Source organism: Mastigoproctus giganteus, chromosome 6 (assembly GCF_048544385.1).
Source record: "Mastigoproctus giganteus isolate SK-2022 chromosome 6, ASM4854438v1, whole genome shotgun sequence".
Classification (NCBI taxonomy): Eukaryota; Metazoa; Arthropoda; class Arachnida; order Uropygi; family Thelyphonidae; genus Mastigoproctus; species Mastigoproctus giganteus.
Window position 1 is genome coordinate 200,039,770 of NC_143580.1, and position 26,536 is coordinate 200,066,305.

General features: G+C 34.8%; 1 protein-coding gene across 3 annotated transcripts in view; it reads left to right on the top strand.

Moving 5' to 3' along the window:
• Nucleotides 1-26,536, top strand: part of kst (spectrin beta chain, non-erythrocytic 5 kst) — a 593,342-nt gene that overhangs the window by 546,260 nt on the left and 20,546 nt on the right. For all 3 annotated transcript variants that reach the window (XM_090376665.1, XM_090376667.1, XM_090376666.1), the window contains exons 76-77: nt 2,700-3,840; nt 9,277-9,381. In XM_090376665.1, the coding sequence (XP_090232791.1) occupies nt 2,700-3,840; nt 9,277-9,381 (1,246 nt within the window). The remainder of the gene's footprint in view (nt 1-2,699; nt 3,841-9,276; nt 9,382-26,536) is intronic.

Here is a 26,536-nt window from a genome sequence, read left to right on the forward strand (position 1 = left end):
TAAGCATTTAGAGAAATTCCAACTTATGTAGAGTTCCGCAGAACACAACCTTTACATAAGTCAGGGAGGGGCTATATACCAATTAACCTCAAGCTAAATCATAATAAATAGAATCGACAATAAATTAATAAATAAATTGGATAAGGTCATTAAGGAAAATCAAATGAGAATAAATTAAAACATAATGAAGAAAACAAGGGGTTGCCATGTGCATTCATTCAAATTAAAGAGAAAAGAGTGAGATAGAAGAAATATACAGATTAAAGATTATGGTGAATAGTGTTTTTCTTACAATAGTCCTGGAGACATAACCACTTTGATAATTTTATCAAAGTTACATACTTCAAATTTTTAGTTTCTCAAAGTATTCACCCTTAGCATCTATGCAAGTTTTAATCCTTCTAAACCAACTATCAAAGCAGTTTGACCAGTCTTCTTTGGAGATCATATTTATTCCATCGATGAAGGCCTGAAAAGCTTCTTCGTCCCTCTCAATTTTTTTCTCTTTAAGAAGAATTTTGACTTTTAGGAATAAAAAGAAATCACAAAGTGCTAAGTCTGGAAAATAAGGTGGATGGGTGACTAATTGAACACCAGAAATGGCTAAAAAAAGTCTAATGTCTGAGCTCAAGTGTGAGCCCTTGCATTGTCATGGTGAATCAAGATCCCTTTAAGTTGTTTTTTGTGTCTGTTTTGAATGATTTTTTCAAACACTTTAGAAAGCCATTTAGTAGTATACCACTCATTGTTGACAGTCTTTCGATCTTCTAGCTTTAAAGTTTCTAAAAATCCATTTTTTCTGAAAAAAAAGAAGCAACCTTTTGTTTTCCAACATTTTTGGTTTTGCAAACTTTCTTGGTGGAGATTGTTTGAGAGCACGAAATGGTTGAATGTTGCTTTGTTTCTGGATCAAAATTGAATATCCAAGTGTCATCACCTGTAACAATATCATAAACAGCCTTGGATTTTCCTTCATCAAACTTTTTAAACATGAAATGGCACCATTTGACACAAGCAACTTTTCGATTATTATTCAAGCTGTGAGGCACAAAACTTTCTGTACTTAAATGGTCATTGATGGTGGTGTTAATTACTGCTGATCCAATGCTAACATCTTTTTCCAACTGCTGATATGTAATTCTTTGACCTTCTCAGTAAAAATCTTACCAGATCAATGTTTTCAAGCGTGACAGCTGCTGATAGCCTTCCTGAGTGAGGTTCATCTTCAAAATTTTTTTTTTCCAAATTTAAATTCATTGAACCAATTAAAGCTGTTCTAATTGACGGTGCTTGATCTCCTAAAGCATTTACTAACCTTTCATGGGATTCTTTAGCAGTTAGATTCAATTTAAAATCATGACACAAACTTTGGCGATTAATATCCATTTGTCTTACACAATCTTTAAAAATCAAGCGCATTGTCAAAAAATCATGCCCTCCAGCAGCGACTATTTGAAAGATTTCGGTGAAACTTGGTGTTTAGGGTAAATAAAGAATGTAGATTTTAATGGTACTATTTATTTTTATTATTTAATATCGATTGCAAAGTTTTGGAGTGACCCTTGTAGTTAAGAATTAAATGTCTGAAGTTTAATTGACAACAAACACTTTCTTTTAATTTCTTAATTAACATTGATAATCTTATGTTTCTTTGATAATTTATTCCACTGATTTACAATGTGCTGCCCACAGAATATACTTCCTTTATTCATTTTTGTGATTCCCTTAAGATTCCCCTAAGATGTCTAATTTGCCAAGTTTTACAGTCTTTATACCATTCTTCATATGGACATTAATTATATTTATACCATTCCTCATATGGACATTAATTAGCACGTCTTAAGTTTGTTCACCCTTGAATAAAAGAGTGCAACTTTCTCTGCACTCCTTCATCAATGTTATTAAGAAAAATTGGAAACAGGAAGGGAGGGGATAGCACTGATCCCCAAGACTCCATTTACTATACTGGTTGATCTGATCCAGTGAAGGATCTTACTGCGTAATAGCCTGTCATGTAGAACTCTATCGAAAGCTTTACTGGAGTATAATTATTTGATATAAAAGAGATATCTGTATTTTAGAGATTGTAACAGCTAACACTAATGATAATTTGGCTGAATAAAACTAGTTTTCCAGCTATTCATATTCAGAATTAAAAATACTCTAATATATGAGTATAAATTAGTGCAATTATACTCATAATTTCAATTTATTAAAAGAAATTCTGATTTCTATCAAATATTGCATGACTTTTCTTTCAACATTATTTCTCTTGTTAATAGTCTTCACTGAGACTTCACTGAAGAGACTTCAAATTAATAGTCTTCACTGAGATCTCATTAACACAGTATTTATGAAATCTCATTCATGCTTTCAAGTTAATAATATTAACTTGAAAGCATGTTTATTTTTTTATATTTAAGAATTTTACTTTCCCACCAGTCAAAATAAAGTTTGTGCCTTGTTTTTGCCCACTCAGTGCATTATTTTTGGGAAATTATGGCTTAGGCACTCATATTAAACCAACAGTATGCACCAAACATTTTAATGCCAACTTGTTTTTTAAAACATTGTTGGGCTTTTGTTTTATACTCCACTCCTTTCAAATATATATATATATATCATTATTAGTTGAAATTTACTTCTGTATTCAGAATATAATACTATATGAGGAAAATTAATGTTTTTTTCACCCCTAGGAGAGACGTAAAGAAGATGAAAGGAGAAGAACTCAAGAAATTGTTCTTAAAAAGCCAGGTGAAGAAAGACCCATTGATATTGATGGTGAGCCTGAAAGGAAAGATGATTCCCTATCATCAATCTCTCTGTCTGGTGGGAAAGGTTTGTTTCGTGTGGCAAGCCAGAAATCTTTAGATGGCGATAAGCTAAGCATGATAAAGAGGGTAGAAAGTATGAAAGTTGATATTTTGACACCTAAAAAGCCTGAATCCCCAGCAATGGTGAAGAGATCAGAAAGCATGAAATTGGATGAGCGCACAAAGAAACCAAAGCGTACTCCTAGTTTTACAACTAGAAGACGTCCTCAGAGTTTTCGACGCCAGAAAACCCCTCAAGATCTTCCACCTGTAGAAATTGAGGGTTTCTTGGAAAGGAAACAGGAACTGCAAAGTGGTGGTAAACGAGCTACTATCCGTTCTTGGAAAACATATTATACAGTGGTCTGTGGTCAGTTATTGTGTTTTTTTAAGGACAAATCTTCTTTTATGGATAATAATGCAGCAGCTCCACCAGTCAGTCTGTTACAAGCCAGATGTAGCAAAGCTTCTGACTATACTAAGAAGAAACATGTGTTTCGTGTTCAGCTGTCAGATGGGGCAGAATTCTTATTTGTTGCTCATGATGAAAAGACAATGCAGGACTGGATGAATAAAATTGCTTTTCATGCTGCCCTTCCACCTAGTATGCAACTGTTACGTTATGATACGCATAAAGACAGTAAAACTTTTGCACCAGGTCAGGGAAAGACAGCATCTCCAGGCAGTGAAGAAAGCACCACAAGCACTCCAGTTGCTGATCATAAGTCACATGATACTCTCTCAGGTACATCCAGTCAAGGTTCTTCACCTGAACAGAGAAGATCCATATCCTCACATCCATCTGCCAATTCACGTGATGGGCAGCAAAGGTTACAACCACCTCATCCTCCTACTTATGATGAAGTCATAATTTCTAGGAAAAAAAATTCAATCCCTTCACGAAATAGTGTTTCTCGAGTTGCCTCAGAACCACCAACTTCCGATGATAGAGTGTCTGTTCGTAGTCGTATTGAAATCTTCCAGGGACATTCATCTGTATCTGCTCCCTCTGGCCATCCACAAGGTACAGTTATATTGCTATCTATTAAAAGTAAAACAGTAACTCTGAATGAAGAACTATTAGTTATACATAGTTCCATAAATTAAATTCTATGAGACTTAAGAGTGTGAAAAATTATTATTCCTAGGAATTCCTAAGATGGGATTTTCAATCATAATGGAATACTTCAAAGTGCTGATTAAATAGATAAATTAAACTATTAATATGATATAAAGTTAAAATATATTACAAAATATAAAGTAGAATTATGCACAATAAATTAAGGTAAACACGTGTAGGATTTAGGACTAAAAAAAATCACGTGTACTCTGTATGCACAAAAGATGTTTTATGTGTAAACAACTTTGACAACATCTACTAAATTTTGAACAGCTAAACTGAAATCATGATCGATGTAATTTATGCTCACACCCGCTATTTACTCTACTAATAAATAGGATACACACACCTTTATGAACTGCTTTACCAAATCAATGTTTGGAAAAGGTTAGGCCAATAGCCTAATTACCCACTTGATTGTAGCCATTTGTTGAATAGTATGATTGCAACAATACAAGTATTTGTATTGTTACAATCATACTATTGTGTTATTCTGTCATACTTTGTTGCAAATTACACATGCAGCGCTATGAGATCTGCAGTATCTGCAAGAAACGACAGTAACCACGCATAATACGGCATCAAAACTATGAGTTGGCTCAGGATCTCAATGAGTACAAGCATGAGTTGGTAATGCTGTACATTCTATTTCGCGATGAGGAAACAGAGATACTATCAGAGATGAAATATATCAAGATCTACGACGATAATGAAGAACTCATACTAGATCGTAAATTGTATGAATTGGACTTGGACATTCACAAAACGATTGAAATATGTAAGATGATGTGTCAAGACAACAACAACATTCATCCTGACGAAGCATGCAGTAATAACCTGCATAGCCTTGTAACACAACTGCGAGAAGAAGATCCCTTTCGAAACTTTTACTATCATCCAAACAGCGAGGTAAATGACGATCTAAAGCTCACCATGCTCAACCGACTCAGTGCAATTGCAAAGAAATGTGAAAACTTGAGAACCAATGAAGACTTCTGCAACTTAATGAGAATAACCAATGACAAGCAAAAGATTCTACTCATACATGTAATTTGGAGTCTGTTATCTCCCAGTTGCAAACCGATTCAAATATTCTTGACCCACCCAGCTGGTTGCAGAAAAATGTTTATGATCTGCCTCTTGATGGAACTATACAACCACTTCAGTAATACAGATGGGTACTGTAATGCCTACATTACATGCGCTTCAACCAGTAAGGCTGAAGTGCATGTAATGTAATGATCTTGGATATGCTCAGAGTTGGCATAAACCAGCTCTGAGCACATCCAAGATCACCTCCCATGATCCTTTGCTTTAAATGTTTTACTTTACTTTAAATTTTGCAAGGTATCCATTTCTCTGGCTACCAAAAGGTTTCTGCCACAGGTGGTAATAGTTAGCCCAAAGCCACCTAAGTGGTATGCCCCAAATCATAAATGTTTTTCTGACACCAGTTGCTTTATGCCAGCTCTGGCCACATCCAAGATCACCTCCCACGATCCTTTGCATGATCTCCTCTCCCAGCTTCATTTTTCTTTGTTATGAAATGGAAATGGCATCATTTCTGCTTCGCAAAATCATGACAAATTGATTTTACTACCCTCTGAAAATTTGTAGGTGATCTGCAAGATCATCTCCCATGATTGGTGCCTCCATAGCCGGGTGGGCAGGAGCAGCAGTACGTAGCACACGCTTCTTGATTAGACCGGTGTTCAAGCCTGTGACCACCAAATATGGGGGATGCAGAAAGGTCAGGGAATGACCACCACATATTCCCGGAGCAATATGGCCTTAGTTGCTAATGCTCCTAAAAACCAAATAACAACAACATCTCCCATGATCCTTTGTGCGATCACATCCAAGATAACCCCACATGATCCTTTGCACGATCTCCTCTCCTGACTCCATTTTTCTTTATGAAATGGAAATGACATCATTTCTGCATTGTAAATTTATGACAAATTGATTTTACTACCGTCCGAAATTTAGTAGGTGCCACCAAAGATGTTTACACATCAAAAAGCCTCAGACTGCAGGAAAAGTTTACTCTCATATAAATTAGTGCGTTACCATCATTTCTGTACCAAACGAAGTAAACCAACCTAAGTTGTACAATGGCATCGTTACATAACATCTCACATTGTGAATTCCTTCACAAGTTGCCTATCTCATTATACATCAAATAAGTAACGCTTCCCCAACAGAGAAGACTATCTTTACTTTTTTCTCAGTGGGCACTGCCACCACCATCGAGATAGCTGTTTCAGGGCTTTTTGCCTCTCATCAGTGAGTGGGTAGGTACCCAGCTGATATAAACAGCTGGCAATCCAGTTGTTTGTTAAATTCATGATATCAGAGATGCAAAGTGCAGTGTAGTTTAATACATATAGGATACATGTAGGCTGAAGAGTTTATTGTCATATAAGTTAGAGTTGTCAGCTGTTATACTATCTGGGTACCTACCCACTCACCAAGAGGGGCCATATAGCCCTGAAATAGCTATATGGTGGTGCACACCGAGAATAAGTAACAATAGTCTTCCCCATTGGGGAAGCATTACTTATTCGAGGTGTAACGAGGTAGGCAACTTGTGAAGAAATTCACAACATGAGAGTTTATATAATGATGCCCCTCTACAACTTTGGTTGGTGTACTGTGTATAAAAATAATGTTAATGCACCAACATATATGATATTAGGGTAAACATAAAAGCTATAGTAAATAAAACAGAATGCACACTGGTATCCCCAGCCAGACTATCAAGAATCATGGTGCAGTTTATAACAAGGAAGGATGAGCACATTTTTTATGGATCACTTAAAATTGATATCCTAAACATCAAGCTAAGAACTATTATTTCATGCGTTAGCACTTTCACTGATTTCTTGGCCGGATGTATTGCAGATATTTTAAAACCATTGGTAAGTAATACTCTATTTACTGCTCTGAGTAGTGTATCCAATATGTCTGAGACATCACCATGAGCAAGTGAGACATTTTAGTTTCTTTTTGATGTCTATAACAATTACAAGTTTTACATGTGACTCAGCGTGCTCAAAAAGCTTTAGATAAGTTCAGCTCTAGATCTGATGGTTCTGTTATGATATAATAGAAACTCTACAATTTTATGTATATTACTAATGAAAACTGTACATAGAAATTACTGGGTGGCCATAGCATCTCCTCTATAATTGCCAGTCTTGCTAATTTAATTGAATATTTTTTTTATAAAAAATTTACTTTGTTATATTAACATGTAGAAATGGAATACATTTGATGTCTTCCTCCCACCATTCACAAGGGTTGCAAAGAGGCTGTTTCTTGTAATAAAATACAGTAAACCCCCAGGGGGTTACATTTCTGAGAAATGTCGCGAATACTGAGTTATGGCTCCCATGGTAATAAAGGGGTTCCGCTCCAAAGTATGTAATATATAAGAAAATGTAGTCTAAAATTTTGTCATGTATGTATTATGCGTACCTTCATAATATGACTATGTACAATGACAGTACATAGTGAAATGCAAGCATATGGCATCAAAATGAAAATAAGAAACAATTTAATATTAAATGTAATATTTATTAGAAATTTCAAACAAATCTTTCAAACCAGCGCCTTTGCTAGCAAAAAAACTTATCCCGCCCATGCTATCACTAGTTTCGCTAAAGTGTTGATAAAGGAGTTTTGCCTTTTCACGAATGATGAGTGAACTTAACGGAATTTTATTTTGAGTTCGCTCTTCTATCTACAGATTTAAAGCTTTTTCCATTTTTTCTAATTTAACGTCATGAGTTACAGAGCAAATTTTTGAAGCAATTAGCGCGCTTTCACGGACACTACGGCAGATTTTTTCTTCCGATTTCTTGATCGATCATACCGTTGACTCATTGATTTTATAATGTTTTGCCACTGAGGAGACATTTTCACCATTAGAAATTTTATCTAATAACTCAATTTTATTCGCTAATGTCATCACCTTCTTTGATCTTTTCATATTTCCCTTGTTATTCGTAGGCATATTTTTGTACGGGTTAGAAAGAACTTGTCCACAATAAAGTCACTTTCTTCCATTAACACACTAGAAAAAGTCTGTTTTACACTGCAAAACGGTAGATTTATCACTTTTGTAAGCATATCAATTTATAAACTGATAAATTTATTCAATTTTTAAGCATATAAATTAAAAGCAAACGACGAAACCTTCCATGACAAGTGCATAACACATACCGAACAAGGATTAGCGAGAAACATCCACGCTCGCGATTTTGTCACCTCTCCCCCCCGCCCCACCCACTGAGCACTGTTTTGACTGGGAAAGATAATTTTAGCGACGCCCATGTTTTTTATGGGGGAAAATATTCACGGCGCTTTAAATTTCACATTTTTTTAGGTTTCATTTTATATTAAATCAGCGATCGCGAATACGCGAAACTGCAAATACAGATACCGCGAATCGCGGGGGTTTACTGTATAACTCCTGCTGTTCCGTATAAAATTCATTACAGAAATAGATCAGGCCCTATTTATATATATTAATCATTTCCATTTATTTTCCACGTGCACTAGTCAGTACAAACTATGCCTCATTTCAAGCACATAATGGCACAGCTTATATTCTGTTGTATAGTGCCTGAACACACTGTTGGTGGTAATATTTTTTATTGGGAAACTCAAAAAAGATGTTAATTGTAAACTCATGGACTCTTCAACAGAGTCATGAGGATTTTACAATGGGGGAGGGACCTGATACATAAATAGTATATATAAACATAATACATACCAACAAACACATTAGTTGTAGAAATTTTCTGATTGATATACCATCATTTCTGTACCAAATGAAGAAAACCAACCTAAGTTGTACAGTGGCATTGTTACATAACATCTCACATTGTGAAGGAATTCACAATGTGAGATGTTATGTAACAAAATAACAGAAATAATTATTGCTAGGGAAAAAAATAATATAAAGTTAATAACAGCCCCTAAAGTTACATATAAACTCTGTTTTTTAATCACAGAAACAAACTTTGTTTTGTTGCCTTTCTTTGTGTCTAAAGGCTCTGCTGATCTTTACTTTAGGGTCTTCAGATTTATCTCATATACTTAACTTATCATTAAAGATCATCATTATTATTATGTCTCTGATAAATAATTTTTATATATATATATATATTGGAACATTTTTTGGTATTAGAACTACAAATTGGGTGCCAAGTTGCAAAAGTTGAAGGGTGGTTATTATTAACTTTATGAAATTGATCATTTATTGTGAACAGTTGTAAAAAAATTAACATATTTCAGATATCTTTTTTTTTTTTCTTCCTCCCCTTTCCAAAGGCCATCCAAACTTAAATGGTGTAATTTCTTCAGGTGGGAGGGTATTTCAGGGTAACTTGGTTCACCGAACATCTGATGACAGCATTAGCTCAGTTGGAACAGATGGTAAGAAATCTTTAAAACTTTTTGTCAATAAACATATTTTTTAATTGCTACATTTTCATTATTTTCAAGTCTGATTTCTCTTTATTTCATAAGCCAAAAAGAAAATCTTACATTGCTTTTCCCAGGAAGTTTACTTTATTGGGAAAAAAACTTGAGTATCTCATATCATGCATATTTGGTTTGGTTTAGTTCTGCTAGTAAATTATTGTTTTCTTCTATTGTTAAAGTGATAGTATCTCTTTAATATATGTTTTTTCTAATTGTATTTAGTTTTTAAAGACATTAAAATATTACTTCAAGTACTAGAATTAATTCTTTACATCTTTATATATCACCACTTCTAAGCTGAACCATCAATTTTTAGCTCTGAGACTCAAGTTTACCAGCAGATATAAAATTATTGGAAGAGACACTCTTTCAAAATTACTCCATTTGTTTTCTATGGATTAGAAGTATTTGACGTGATAAATTCCTGAATAGTGTAGACAGGCACGAACTAAAGCAGTACAAAAAATGATACTTTTAGCAGTATGCTGTTCACTTATACTGATGCCATCCTGTATTATGCATTCTCAGTACCTCTGGAAGTTTTTCTCTTTGCAAATGTGTTAAAAAAATCTATAACCAGCGGTCTTCAGTTTTGTAATCATAAAACAGTAATATCATTTTTGTGTATTTTTTATTCAAAAGCATAAAAAAGAATGTGACATTTTATGAAAAATCTGTGTGTGATGGAGAAAAATGGATGAAACTCTGTACAAGAATTACTAAAAGACTGTAATTAGTCTGATCCATCGCAGACCTCTGTGTTATTGGAGTCACAGTAAACATGGGATGAATGAACATATGACAGAAGACTTTTTTTTTTTTTTTAACTGATCAGTTGGAAATTCCTTTCTTCTGTGTGTGTGTGTGTGTGTGTGTGTGTGTGTGTGTGTGTGTGTGTGTGTGTGTGTGTGTGTGTGTGTACACACAATATTCCCTTGACTGACAATGTATGCGACTTACGGCAATCGGACTTATGATGGTTGTTTCCAGAAAAAAATTTAAAACTATTTTACACATCTGTAATGCTGCCTTACAAACTACCTCACTGCCTGCGCAGTGGTATTAAAGGAAGCATCCATACAGATAGCCCATGAAATTGCCAAAATCATCAATGTAAGTTAGATGCATTTTTTTTTTTTTTTTAACAGTTCAATTCTATGTATTTGCAAAAAAAAAAAAAAAATAGAGACAGAGAGAGAATCCTTCCGGTTTAAACCTGGCAACAGAGACAAAATATGTATTCCTAGTGTATTAATTCTTATTAAGGAGACTTCTGGCAACTTATTTAATGCATATAGCATGAAATATCTGATCAAATGATGACAACATTGACACTCCTAGACGATGGGCATTTGGAAACTATATGTGCTGTAAAGGATAGGATTTTAGACATTTAAACTAATAAAACATAAAACTAAAATATAAAATAAAATGAAAAAGTTTAATAAATAAATAAAAAATGTGTTTTGTACCTAAAAAAAATGGGCTTATGTCCAAATTGACTTATGACATGGTTGTTGGAACGTAGCTCTGCTGTAAGACAAGAAAAAACTATGTGTGTATGCGTATGCATATTATTTTTTCCTAATATGAAAGTTGATGCATGCAGGTATTTCGATGATGGGTTGGTTCAGATGATCTAGTTAAAAGTGATTATGCTGTAATGTAAGAAGAATAAAATCTAAAGGACATATGAGAGGCAAATTTCAAAGTTTGTTATTCCTGCCTGAAACTTCAGAATTAAAGAATCAGTAGTGAGATTCAAGGGTCATTTTATCTTTCAAACCTGCAATCAATTAAAGCATAATGTGAGAAATATAAAAATTTTTGCTTGTTAACAGTAACACAGACCATGCCTATTGAGTTATTTTCTTGGTATAGCAGAGCAATTTCTACTGAAAAATGATCTTCATTAGGTTAAAACTAGGTTGAAAAGTCCTTCACAGATATGTGATCATCATTAATTGATAGATTTGAACCAGCAAAATAATGGTACTAGTGAAGGATATAAAATTTATAATGCAAGGCATATTTATATTGATGCACGTGCACATGCACAAGCAGGTTGGCAGAATTGAAATTATAATTGTCCTCTTACAGGTACCATATTGTTGGTAAGAAATTAAAATCCTAACACACGAAAGATTTAATGTACCATACGATTAGAAAACTTATCTCATTAAAGACTAAAGAGTGATTCCCATTGAGATTAATGGGAATCACTATTTAGTCTTTAATGATATTATAAAAATACTTGAACTTGAGTTTCTGATGAAAACTTTGTTGCTGCATAATTTTATGCACAATTACACTTAGCTTTTCCACTAATAGATGTGGCTGATGAACCATAAAACAAATTTATCTTTAAGTAAAAATACTTTTTTTTTTTTTTTTTTTTATATAGTATAAACTGTTTATGAGTAGTCATGTGGCAGTATATTTTCCTTTGGGTGCTACTGATTCAGTGTTGCCGTATTAATATTAGTAAGGTTAAATAATGCAAGGAAGCAGATTTTTTTTTTTTTTTTCATTAGTCAAAACAAAAATAAATAGAATAATAATTAAAATAAAACAGAATAGTCATACTATTCACATTCTCACAATCAGAATTGAAATTCTCACAATCCTCCAATGAAAATAAGGCTACTAATATGAAATATAGGCACATGCACTGCAAAAAAAAAAAAAAAAGTTATAAACCTCATTTCAGTGAAATGGACTACTTGTACTCAGATCTCAGATGGCAGCCAGGATTCAATGCAGCTTGGACTCTGATAGAGTGAATCCAACCATTTTTGGTGCAGAATTTGTTCCAATAACAGTAATGTTATATACATTGTCATTGTTGAAAGTTGCTTAATTAGTAATGTTCATATTATAAGCAATAGTGAAAGCAGAATATTACAGGACATCACATGGATTAAAACTGGCCTCTGATTCCAGGATCCATGGTATACTATATCACATGGATTCTTTTTGGCATTGGTTATCAAACTATGTAATGTGTATTCCTCATTACTGCTCTAAGATTATTCAATATATTTGAGACATCATCATGAGTAAGTGAGACATTTCCATCTTATAGTTTCTTGAGAGAGAGAGAAATTGTAAGATAGAAATTTTGCTATTTGGGATTTAAATCCCTTAGTTGATTGGTCATGGAAATTAAGTAAATCCTGGTCACACACCCGAAGCCATGTATGTTTTTCTGATATAGAAGGGGCATGTTTGAAACACAGGTAATTAATGACAAAAGACACTTTCAACAAAATCCAAAGTAAACCAGTTTAATTAAAACAGAAAAGTCTTTTTATCTTTGGAGCCTGTTTTCTTATTAATTGCAATAATATTCAGTGCGAAATACTAATTCCAAATGCCATTTTCAAAATGTATACTCATATTTCAAGATTTTTGGCAGAAATTGCTCGAGCACATCTCACAGCTGGAGTTAGTCCCCATAACAGCTTCTTTCAATTGTGGTTGCTCTGATTCATCATGGATTCCTCTATATTCATGTCAAGTAAAGCCTAGTAAATACCATCATATCTACAAGGGCTGTTCAATAAAGACTGATCGTAATTTTTCATGAACCGTACTACTTGCTATTTCTCGTGAGTTGCAGAATTTAAGATTAAACCAAGCTGCATCGTGTAACAACTGTGCAGTTGACTTGTGCACACTGCATGACTTGGGCAGTCAGTCAAGTGTGTGCCTGTTCAGTTTTGCCTATGTAATAATGGACATGATGCACAAGGAACAGTATGCTGCTCTCAAATTTTGTTTCTGTCTCAAAAAAACATTAGCTGAAGCATATGAAATTTTGGTGAATCTAAGCTTCCATATAGCACAGCTCACAGGTAGTTTAGAATGTTTAAAGACAGATGTGATTCAATCGCAAAAATCAGTGGTTCTGGAGCTCCAAACACTTCTGTCACCACAGAAACACTGCATTTGAATTGTGAGAGAAGATCATTGCATAACAGTAACGCAATTGGCAGAGATGTTGAGAATGTCAGTATGAATCATGCACGTTATTCTCCATGGCAATTTGCTGCATATGACGTGTGTTGTACATGCTGGGTCCCAAGACTACTCACCACACCTGGGCAACAGCATATTCACATGGAGATTTGTCAGGAGCTGCAATGGATGGTTACTGAAGATAGTGAAATTCTGCATAAGGTGATAACTGTGGATGAGACATGGCTTCATCATTTTGACCCAGACAGTAAGGAACAAAGCTCTTTTTGGAAGTCTGCATCATCGCCAACACTGAAAAAGCAATAGTTGTGGTTTCTGTAGGAAAGGTTATGGTCATCTTTTTGAAGTTCAAGGAATGGTTTACCAGGATGATGTGCATCACACGACTGTTACAGGACATTACTACAGAACTGTACTGCACACTTTGTGGGATAAGATTCGTTGCAAATGATTACAATTGCACAGGTGGGTGGATGCTGCATCATGACAATGTGAGATCTCACAATGCTCATGTTGCCATAGAGTACTTAGCTAGCATTAATGTCAGGTGTGTTCTTCATCTGTCCTACAGCCTTGCACTAGCACCATTTTTTTTTATTTCCAAAGTTAAAGAAGGAGCTGTGAGTAAAACATTTACAGTTATCAAAAGAAGCTGTAAAGACATAGGGGGCAATTCTGAAACATGTCAAAAAATGGCTTCCACCACATTTTTGAAGAATGGCAGAAATATTGGAGTAATCCGTTTCATCAAATGGGGAATACTTTGAAAAGGACCATCAAAATATGGATGATTAATAAAGGTATGTTGTGGAATTATGATCATTCTTTATTGAACAGCCCTCGTTCAAATTTTATTGGTATAAGAGAGAAGTATTACTCATATTGCAATTCAGAATAGTGTATTATAGCTGTAGCTTCAATATATATATCTTCTGTTGAAAAATGTCAAAATATGAAGAAATTTTCATAAAACAGTAAATAGGTTCTAAAATTTAAAAGTAAAACTGACAGGACAATCCCTTTGTATAAGGCCATTGGTTATACTGTATCTTGAGGCCTCACTTTAGGAAGGATGTAGATCTGCTGGAATGGGTTCAGAGATTGGCAACCAGACAAATTTCAGAATATTTAAGATTCTCTATTATGGCATTTTAATAACTAATAAGTGGCTTACAGTGAACATGACAATAAACTTACGTGCTTCTATGCTAATTCAGAAGATCATTTATAGAAAGAATTTCTGAGAAATACCGATCTCTAACAGTTTATCGTATATAGTATATACAATTTAATATATTTGTTTTTCTTTCTCAGTTAACAGAAATAAGTATGCTTAGCACAGACAATTACAAGAAATGTGTAATTTTAACTGGTTTTGTTGATTAGAATGTGTAAATTGTTAATAAAGTTCTTGTTTGATTTTCTACTCCTGTTAAAGCAGTTTAGCTTATTTACACAATTATTTCAATTAATTCATTAATTGAAATAATTATTCATTTCATTAATATTATCAGAGTTTAATATACTATAAGATTTGATTTTCATTTTTTGTAATAAATTAATTGTATTGGTATACATCTAAAATTATATTATTGTAGTTAGATGTGTTGAATCTAAAAATTATAAGGGGTGATTAAGTGAATACTATTAACCAGCTAGAAATTAAATTAATGATGTGTAATTATATATTTAAAAGAAGTTTGCAAATTTTACGCAACTGCATGCTCTTTTCTAATATTTTATTTTATTCATTGATAATTTGTAAATTGTGGGTTTATAAACAGATTTAAATATTGACCAGAATTTCAAGTATGCTTAATAATTTTTACTAGTCTTAAAAATTTTCAAGACTAGTAAAAATTATTTTACTAGTCTTGAAAATTGTGTTGGTGATGTGAGTAATTGATTAATTGATTCAAACAAATCATTCTTTGTATATTTTTTAGATAAGGAAAAGTGTCTTTTGAATATAAATATCTTATTTTTCTATTAAAATTAATGTAAAAATCTTATTTTTACATTAAAAGTAATCTGTTTTATTGTTGGCCACCCTTACATCTATTTCACTATAGCAACTGGTCAGTTGCTTTTGTGCCAGAAAAATAAAATAGAATTACATCTATTTACTTAAGACTAAATTGATCATTTTTAGTCTGCTTAATTTGTATATTTGCTACTTGCTTACTGGATGAAATGGTACAGGTTAAGAGTTTCATATAACATAAATATAACTTATGTAACATAAATAAGGTGTCTGTGAAAATGGAAATGAAAAATACATAAACTGCCTGAACTAAGAGAAGTTTAAGGAAGTGAAGTAGTTGTTAAAAAGTGTTCCAGTTTCTACTATCCCTTAAACTTCTCTTAGTTTAGGCACTTTGTGTATTTTTCATTTCCATTTCACAGACACCTTATGTTACAAACCACACATTATTTATATCTTTTTGCTTCCTTTACTGCTGCGCTGCACGTTTTGGAGCATTAGCCATATGATAACTTTTGTTATTTTCCTTATATATTGTAAAAAATATATATATTTTGTAAAAAATATTGTAAATTGTAAAATTTATAAATATATATATATATATATATATATATATTGTAAAAAATAATTATATTTAAATAATTTTAGAAAAGAAATATTACTTTTCTAACATTATTTAAATATAATTTATATGACTATATATTGTAAAAATATATATATTGTAAAAAATAATAATAAAAAATAAAAAATATATATATTTTTTATTTTTTTATTATTATTATTTATATATATATATATATATATATATATATATTTTTTTTTTTTTTTTTTTTTTCGCGATGCTGAATTACTATTTTATATTTTTTCTGTTTATAAAATATGGTTTCTAGTTTTTGGGATTTCCCATACGAGCTCCACTTGCATATAGATAGATATAACTAACACCCATTGAAATAAAACTAAGGTGGTGGCAAATGAAATAATATACCAATTAAATGTATATATAAATGTGTGTACAGGGTTATCACAAAAGAACTGAACACTTACCCATAATAAATTTTTTAAACTATGAGGGGTTTTCGAAAAGTAAGGTAACACATTTTCCCCCCCTTAATAATGGTGAAAGGGAATGAGATGAAACATGGTGGACATATAGACCTGTTAATAATGTTCAAAAAGACCACCAGTGCAGTGTTGCAGTACTGTCGCCTCACAGCAGATTCCAGTTGCAAAATGGCAGCTACCATGCGAGTGTGGTCCAAAACAGGTGTTCATGAAGTTACTCACTTTTTGCAAGCAAAAGGGTCTTCACCAAGTGACATTTACCGTAAACTGGTTGCTCTGTATGGCAAAAAGGCGATGACAAAGAAGCAGGTGTGTTTTTGGTGCAATGAATTTAAAGCGGGCTGTGTTGACATTGAAGATCGACATTGGGCGGGCTGGCCTTCATCGAGCAAGACAGAAGACATTTCGCGCATCAAGGGCATCGTTCTTGGAAACAGGCAAGTGAAACTGCGTGAAATTGCACAAATAGTGAAAGTAAGTAAGTCGACCGTTCACGAAATTGTTCACAATGTCCTTGTCTTTCAAAAGGTGAGCCCAGACAATTGCCAGATGAGGACAAAACAAAGCGCATGGGGATGTGCCTGGAGAACCTGTTGCAATACAGCAACTAAGGAGAGGATTTTCTTGCTCGCATAGTCACAGCAGACGAAACGAAACGTGGGTTCATCACTTTACCCCAGAGAGCAAACAAGACTCCATGGCCTGGAAACATCCACAATATCCTGTGTGCAAAAAATTCAAAACTGTTTCCAGTGTCCAAAAAGTCATGGCCACAGTGTTCTGGGATTGTCAAGGCATTCTGCTGGTGGATTTCTTGCCGAAGGGAGGAACAATCAGTCCACAGCTTTACTGTTCAACGTTTGAAAAACTGAAAGCCAACATTCGATGCAAACGATCAAGACTCCTGACAAGCGGCATGATTTTGTTGCATGACAACGCAACTCTGTACACTGCCCACACCACTCGCGAGTGGTTGTGCCATAATCATTGGGAAACTCTGTCACATCCTGCCCAGACTTAGCGCCTTCAGACTACCATTTGTTTGGTCCTCTGAAGAAACACCTTTCAGGAAAGCATTTCACCACAGATGAGGAAGTTCATCAGGCAGTGCGATGTTGGTTACTGCGTGTGGGCATGGACTTATTCAGTACTGGTATTGATAAACTGATCCATCATTGGGACAAGTGCATCAATAAAATTGGAGACTTTGTGGAGAAGTAGTGCATGTTCACTTATTTCTTGGTGTGTAATTTCAATTTCGTATTATTAAACATCATCGAGAGAAAAAAATGTGTTACCTTACTTTTCAGAAACCCCTCATAAGTCAACTACAAAAACTTGAGGCAGATTATGAGAAGTCTCTGGCAAGAATGCAAAGAAAAACAGCAAAGGCTTCTGTGCTTATATTAACAGTAGAAGGGGTTGAATCACATTGGGCTACTTGTTGACTATGGATTAAATGTTGATAACCCTGATCAGGTTGCCGACAAATTGAAAAAGGTATTTTGCATCTACATTCACACATGAGGAATTCTGTAGGGAAGGGGATGCCAGATGTTTATCAAACTCTAATGAGGAGCTAAATGACTTTGTGATTACTGAAAGGAAAGTGGAGGAGAAATTGTTGAAGATGGACATAAAAAAGGCATCTGGGGTGGATGGAATCTTCCAATTATATTAAGGGAGACAGCAAAGGAGATAAGCAAACCCATAGCATAATTATGAGAGCATCCTTGGATTCAGGGAAGGTCACGATGGACTGGAGATGTGCAAATGTATCCCCAATTCATAAAGGGAGATCAAAAGGTGATGTGAGTAATTACAGATCTGTTAGCTTAACATCTGTTCCAAGGAAAATGGAATCACTGGTTAAAGAAGTAATGCAGGACCATCTGGACAGGTATGCAATTATACTGCAATCACAGCATGGATTTGTTAAGAGGTGGTGTTGTCTAAGCAATCTTATAGGTTACTATGATGCAGTGCCCAAGGAATGGATGCAAAAATAATTTTGACATCATATACTTGGATTTCAGGAAGGCTTTTGATGCTGTTGCACATGACTGCTGTATAAACTGGAGCAATGTGGCATTAAGGGCAAGTTACTGCTATGGATAAAGGGATGGTTAAGTGGAAGAATGTTATTAGTGGAGTTCCCCAGGATTCAGTGCTGGGTCCATTGTTGTTTTCAATGCTAACCCCAGGGCTCATATCTGGTATGGGCTTGACACACCGAGGGTCCTGAACTGGATATCATCATTCTTCTCTTTCTTGGTGATTCCCCTTCTACTTCTGACTCTTGTTCTCTCTCTCTCAGGGTAATTCAGAATTTTTTTTTTTTTTTTTTTTTTTGTTGGTGCAGCATAAGCCTCAGGATTCCTTGCACCATACAGCTAAAAATAATAATAATATTGATGAAGGTATATCAAGTTTAATGTGCAAGTATGCAGATGATGCAAAGATTGACAGAGTGGTTAATGACAGTCATCAGGGTGAACTACTGCAACAAGATCTAGGAAAATTGGGTTTATAAGCCATATGGCGCAAGGAATTCTGAGTTACCCTGAGAGAGAGAGAGAGAGAGAGAGAGAGAGAGAGAGAGAGAGAGAGAGAGAGAGAGAGAGAGAGAGAAGTAGAAGGAAATCACCAAGAAAGAGAAGAATGATGATCTCCAGCTCAGGACCCTGGGTGTGCCAAGCCCATACTCACCAGATGTGTGAGCCCCTGGGGTTACACACACACACACACACACACACACACACACACACACACACACACACACACACACACACACACACACACACACAGTGGATTCCGGTTATTTGGGCCACCGGTTAATCGGGGTAGGAGACCACAGCACTAGAGATTACTTTACAATTGTCTGCGACCATACCATGTGGTTCGGTTGGATTTCTGGAGGTCACAACCATAAAACAATAAAAACAATTAGCAGTCACCTGTTTATTGGGCTTTTCTGTTGGTGCAATCTATCATAAATGGATAGTAGACTCGAGCTTATTGAATTTGTGATAATACCGACAGCTGGAATTCTGTGGGTTATTATGGTGAAATGTGTTTACACTTCCATGAAATCTTCAATCATATAAAAAAATTAATTTTCAGAATCTTCTCTTCATTCCTAGTTTTAAAGCTTCGTAACTTGTTACTCCATTCTCACTTGCATGTATTGTGTGTGCTGTGTTCTTTATTATTGATTGCTTATCTTTTTACTGTTTTAAATTTTAAACCCCACTCACAAATGTCAGTGAACAGAAATGTCAACTAGTTAGTATGTATATTTTACAGTACGTATTAATTATTCCGATTTTCACGTATCATTTAATTTTTTAATTGGTAAGGTAATAAAGATTAAATTTGTGCTTAATAACTTTACTTTTATAACCTGTGGATAATATTCCTCCTATTTTCGCTAATTCAATTCACAAATGTGATCACAATGACCGGTGCTTACTATACATGGTATAGTATATGGTACTTTACTATGGTGAGTCCATTGTAACATGATTTGATTGTACAGTGAACCAATTGTAAAGTGGGGGTCCATTGCATTTTTAACTACTGTATTTATGTAGAAACTTCGGATAATTGGGGCAGCCGCTTAATCGGGCCAAAATGCAATAGTCTCGATGTATCCCAAATAACCGGAATCAACTGTAGTTAGCAGTAACCGCAACGCAACTTATCAATTGTGTGGTACTACACTCAGGGTAGTGGAGAATGAAAAAGATCTGGATGTAATTGTGCAGTCAGACATGAAATTTTCTGAGCAGGGCAGACATGCTGCCGAGACAGCTCATGGGTCAATGATATACAGAAACTTTGCTAGCAGTGATAAGGAGGTGATTATCCCTTTGTATAAGGCAATGGTCAGGCTGTATCTTGAGTACTGTATAAAGTCTGGAGGCCTTACTTTAGTAAACGATGTAGCAACCAGACTGTTAAACGAAACAAAACGTGGGTCTTATCTAGAAAGGCTTCAGTTCTGCGAATTACAGTGTCTAGGCACTTGTTGGGAGATCTGACTGAGACAGATCAGTTAAAGCCTTGAATGGATTGAGTAAGCTTAATATTAATGGTATTCTTCCACTTGCTGAGACTACACACATGAGGGGGCATAAATTCAAGTTGAGAAGGTTAGTTGCAGGATAGATGTGTGGAAGATTGCCTTCAGCCAGCGGGTGGTTGATTGTTGGAACAGTCTTCCCTATGTTGTTGTGGAAATAGATGGGTTGAATAAATTCAAGGAAGAACTAGACAAATTCTTGGAGCTTACAGATAGACTGGTTTTTTTTTTTTTTTTTTTTTTTGGCTGATGCTATATAAGCTTGCTTTTTTGCATTATTTGCCATTACTACAATTGCTACTACTTCTTATGGGGTTGCGTCATTGATCAAGATTGTGTTCCATACCCTGCCAAACATTCTGCAGGTACTCAAAAACAGGTGCTGTGAATCAGTGGATTTGTGAAATTTGTTGACTCAACTTTTTTCACATATCATTTGGGTGATATGTGAAAAAAAATGTCTGTGATGATCCAGGGGTTACATGCTTCCCTACCTTTAAGTATTCAACATGGAGCCCATGTCAAATGCTTTATGTTAGGAATAAAATTTTTCAGTTATCCTTACAATCTTTGGCAAAAGATGCTAAGAAAAACAGCAAGGATTTCTTTACTTATATAAACTCTAAAAGGAAGGGGATGAATATGATTGGACCACTTGACATCGATGGTTCGACTGTTGATGATCCTGCTCAGATAGCAAACAAACTGAATGAGTATTTTGCATCTACATTCACACGTGAGGAATTATTACAATTTGAAAATGGAAGAAGGTTATCAAATTGTAGCAGTGTGCTTAATGATTTTGTAATAACTGAGAGCAAAGTGGAGGAGAAATTGTTGAAGTTAAACATAAGAAAGGCACCTGGGGTGGATGGGATCTATCCAGTTATTTTAAAGGAGGCGGCAAAGCAACTAAGCAAACCCTTAGCCATAATTATGAGAGCATCCTTGGACTCAGGGGAGGTTCCCACGGACTGGAGATGTGCAAATGTGTCCCCAATTCACAAAGGTGGATCGAAGGGTGACACGAGTAATTACAGACCAGTTAGTTTAACTTCTGTTCCGGGTAAAATAATGGAGTCGCTGGTTAAAGATGCATTGCAGGATCATCTAGACAAGACTGCAGCGATAACTCAAACACAGCATGGGTTTGTTAAGGGAAAGTCTTGTCTGACAAATTTGATTGGTTATTATGATGTGGTCACAAAGGAACTGGATGCAAAAAATAATTTTGATATCATATACTTGGATTTCAGGAAAGCTTTTGACACTGTTGCGCATGGAAGACTACTGTACAAATTGGAGCAGAATGGTATTAAGGGTAAGTTGCTACAATGGATAAAAGGATGGTTAAGTGGGAGAAGACAGAGGGTGGTAATCAATGGGTGCTGCTCTTCGTGGACTAATGTTATTAGTGGAGTCCCACAGGGTTCGGTGTTGGGTCCACTGTTGTTTTGTGTATTTATCAATGATATTGATGAAGGTATATCAGGCTTAATGTCGAAGTTTGCAGATGACACAAAGGTTGGCAGGGTTGTTAATGACAGTAATGGCAGTGTGCTACTGCAACAGGATCTAGATAATTTGGGCAGATGGGCTAAGAAGTGGCAACTGAAGTTCAACCTTGACAAATGCAAAGTACTGCATATGGGTAGAAATAACCCCAGAGAAACGTACCAACTGTGTGGTATTACACTTAAGGTGGTAGAAAATGAAAAAGACCTGGGAGTAATTGTGCAGTCAGATATGAAGTTTTCTGAGCAGTGCAGACAGGCTGCTAGGGCGGGTCATGGGGTTTTGTCAATGATATATAGGAATTTTGCTAGCAGGGAAAAGGAGGTGATTGTCCCTCTGTATAAGGCAATGGTCAGGCCACGCCTTGAGTACTGCGTACAGGTCTGGAGGCCTCATTTTAGGAAGGATGTAGATTTGCTTGAGCGTGTACAGAGAAGAGCAACACGATTGGTGAGGGGAATGAAGGGATTCTCTTACCAAGAGAGGCTTAAGTTCTGCAAATTGCAGTGGCTGGAGACTAGGCACCTGCGCGGTGATCTGATTGAGGTGTATAAGGCCTTGAATGGGTTGAGCACGCTGAATTCTGATGGGATCCTTCCACTTGTTCAGATTACCAACCTACGGGGACATAAGTTCAAATTATGAAAGGACAGATGTAGAATAGATGTGCGGAAATTTGCCTTTAGCCAGCGGGTGGTTAATTGCTGGAACAAACTTCCATCTGTCGTTGTAGAAGTTGATAGGTTAAATAAATTTAAGGAGGAACTGGACAGGCATTTGGAGGGAATGGTGTGATTTTTTTTTTTTTTTTTTTTTTTTTGGCTGATGCTGCATAAGCTCCTACACTTGCTTTCTTGCATCATGTGCCACGACTACTACTACTACTACTACAAGAAATCTAACTTTGGTTTTTAAACTTTAGTTTATTGAAAAGAATTTTTTTTAGTGTTCAATTCTTTTGTAATATCTTTTCTAACCCTGTAATATATAGGAGTGGGAGGAAGAATAGTTATATATGCTATACTTGTAATTATTCATATTAGTAAAATTATTAATTAGGCATATAATGATTTAAACTCAATATTAAAACTAAAGTTAATTTTTCCTCATTAAACAAACTCACATAGGTGGCAACACAAAAGAAAAGTCTTTTGAGAAATTAAACCTTTCTTAATGAATCCCTCAGTTACTAATGACATGAAGATTGCATTCTTTATAATAACTTAAGTTTATCTTAAACATTCACCAACTTATTATTTTATTCAATACATCTAAGATCATAGCTATCCACCTAATTCATTTTTTCCTGTTGGATTTTCTTTCACATCAGAATATTGGTTTAATTCTCACCCTCCCAGATGTACCTGAAATTTTACTTTAGGCTATATTAGAATTTCTGTATTATATAAAATATACCTGTGGTAATTTTCAGTAGCACTCAAATTTTCCAGTACCAGAATTCTTTGCAATTTTTTTTTTTTTTTTTTTTTTTTTTTTGCCTTCAGAAACTTGGCTGTTTTAATGCTCAGTTTAATTCTTAATATCTGATTCTGCTTAAAATATAAGTGAAAAGTTATATGATGGTTTCAAGCTTCTCAGATTACGAGGTAAGCTATACATGATTTTTAACCATAGAGAATGGGGAGATGTTGGGAAGCTTAGCTTAAACAGAACAGAATAGCTCTGCATAGAGTGCAGTTAGTAAGAGTTTAAATGCCAACTGGAAATCTGCCAGATGACCCATAGAATTCAGAGATAAATTTATACAGAGAAGATAAACTTTGAAGATTTTACCTTTCTTTGATCATATGTTCTATATATGGTTTCATTACAGACAATGTTCATAACATTGTCTGTAATGAAACCATATTCATCTCTTAATAAGGGATGGATGGCTCTAACCATGAAATAAAAACGTTGCTATTTTTAAGATATGTAAATAAAGTGGATGCTGCTTATTTGTGATCACTTCATAACTCAGCTGAAGTGATAATAATAGCTGAAGAAACAAGGATGCAGCTGTACTACTGTTTATTGATGCTGAGTGGAAATGTGTACACAAAAAAGGTAGAAGTGGGCAGAAAGAAAACATTAAAATCAAATAATATATAAAAATATATATTTTGTCTGTCCACTTTGACTTCAAGAAAGTCATCAATAAAAATGAAACTCATAATGTTCCTGAATATCCATAAAAACAAAGAAAATATTAAAATCAAGAATTAGAAAATGGTTAATGCTCTACTGTAAAACTATCATATTGGTAGGTACAGATACAATACTTTCTTTCACAGAGCAACAACACTGACAACCACAGGAGCTGTATGAAGCAAAATCAGTAACTAGCCACACAATGCATCAGAGTTCAAGAATAAATTAGGATGTTATGTAATCACTTGCACTGCACATGCTTAAAGCAAAACATAAACCAAATGGCTGATTATAATAAATGCTGTTTTTTTTCTGTATATTAATATATGTTCCGATGGAGACTTTATAAGTTATAACATTATGCAAATAACATTATCCCTAATTACAATAAGTGGCATACACTGTATTTACTTCCAGTGATGTATTTTCTATGAATGAAAATTCTAAGGTTCATGACATACTTATTATGCATAGAGACCATTCCTTGGATAGTAAAACTGTTAATACTGCATGATAAAATTAGCAATAATGTATAGTGTACTGAAATTAAATGTTTTTAAAGCAAATTATGAGCCCACTATTTACAGTCATGTACATGGTAAATATAAAGTCATTTCCCACTCTTAAAATTAAGAAATCAAGCTATCATCAAAAAACTTTTTCTTTCTCCTTGTTTTTTTTTTTTTTTTTTTTTTGCATTGTAATCGGTATGTATGTATGGGAGTTTTTTTTCTTTTATGTCCTTTATAAAAAGGAATAACTCTGGGAGTGGAGAATGCTCATCATACTCTTATTCTTATTCTTTATTGTCATGAAACAAGCTGTGATCAAAAAGTTTGGGGACTAAACTAATATTTGGGAAATTAAGCTTCTGGCTATTCAGATGGATCAAAGTAGTTTCCGTGACTATCCCTGAACTTTTTGATAAAGCATTAATAGATGTATATGCCAATTCCAATACTTCTGCAAGTATTCTTGATAGGCTTCTTTTGGAGCCGATAGTCCCTATGTTGCATTCTGAATAATTTCCTCTGTTGTTGGAAGTCTGTGTTCTTTTAAGGAGGCATTAAGCTTGGGGAAACAAAAAAAAATCGCACATCTAAATCCACTGAGTATGACAAATGGGGGACCATAGTGATCCCCTATTTGCCATTGCTACTATTGCTACTACTTCTTATGGGGCTGTATCATTGATCAAGATTGTGTTCCATCCCCTGCCAAACATTCTGCAGGTACTCAAAAACAGAGCTTTGCAATAAATTCTTGAATGGAAAGTTCAGGGGGATTGGCATTATGCAGAGCAACCTCCAGACAGCAACATAGTCACAGTAGAACTGTTTTGTAGTAGTCCTGACTTATTGTTTGACTGTATGGAACTAATTCATAATGAATAATACCCTGTAAGGCAAAAAATACAATAAGCACGAACTTGATATTTGAGATTGCCTTGCTTTTTTTCTTTCACTTGGATGAGTGATATTGTAGTACAGGACAGCATACTTTCACCTTGATGGATCTGTTATAGACACAAATTGTTGAATTGGGATGTAGAAAACCCCCATGTACATATTGAGGAATCACTGCCAACCGGGCTAGTCAGGTGGGTAAAGTGCCTGCCTGGCAACCCAAAGGTCGCAGCTTCGAATCTCGCCTCGGGCTTGGATCAAAGTACTGCAAAAACCTTGGGAGGTGCATTATGGCCACAGAAGGCGATGCACCAACAACTACCAAAAAAAAGAGGAATCACTCCATCCATTAAAGGTTACAGGATGGTGTTGATTTATGTCACACTATTACTGGTCCCTTTTTCTTTGAAACCAGTTTAACAATTGAGGACATCTTTGAGACATGCACAATGCCTCAAAATGTTTGGTTTACATGGAAGCATTATTTTTATGCAGGGTGTTGCTATGTTGACAATAACATCAAATAACTGCTATGAGAAACCTTCATGAAAGAGTGAATTATCAGTCACCATTTTCCCCATCCCTAGCCTGCAAAATTGTCAGACTTATAGTTGAAACAGTATTGGTAGAGATTTGAAGGATGCAGTCTGTCTGGAGGTAGTGAACATTCCACTGGAAATTCTGAAGGCAGCTGTGAAGAACATAATCCCCCATATTGATTCATTATTAGAAAATAGTAACACATGTGGAGATTGTGCATCAATACAAATTGGTAAAAAAATTACCTGTGTAATTTTTCTAAATAACTTTACACAAACTCCTGGTGTCAAATTTTAAACTTTTTTTTTTTTTTTTTGTTTTGAAAGAATTTCCATATACTCTGATTACAGTGCAGAAAAACATTTTTTGATATGACCTATA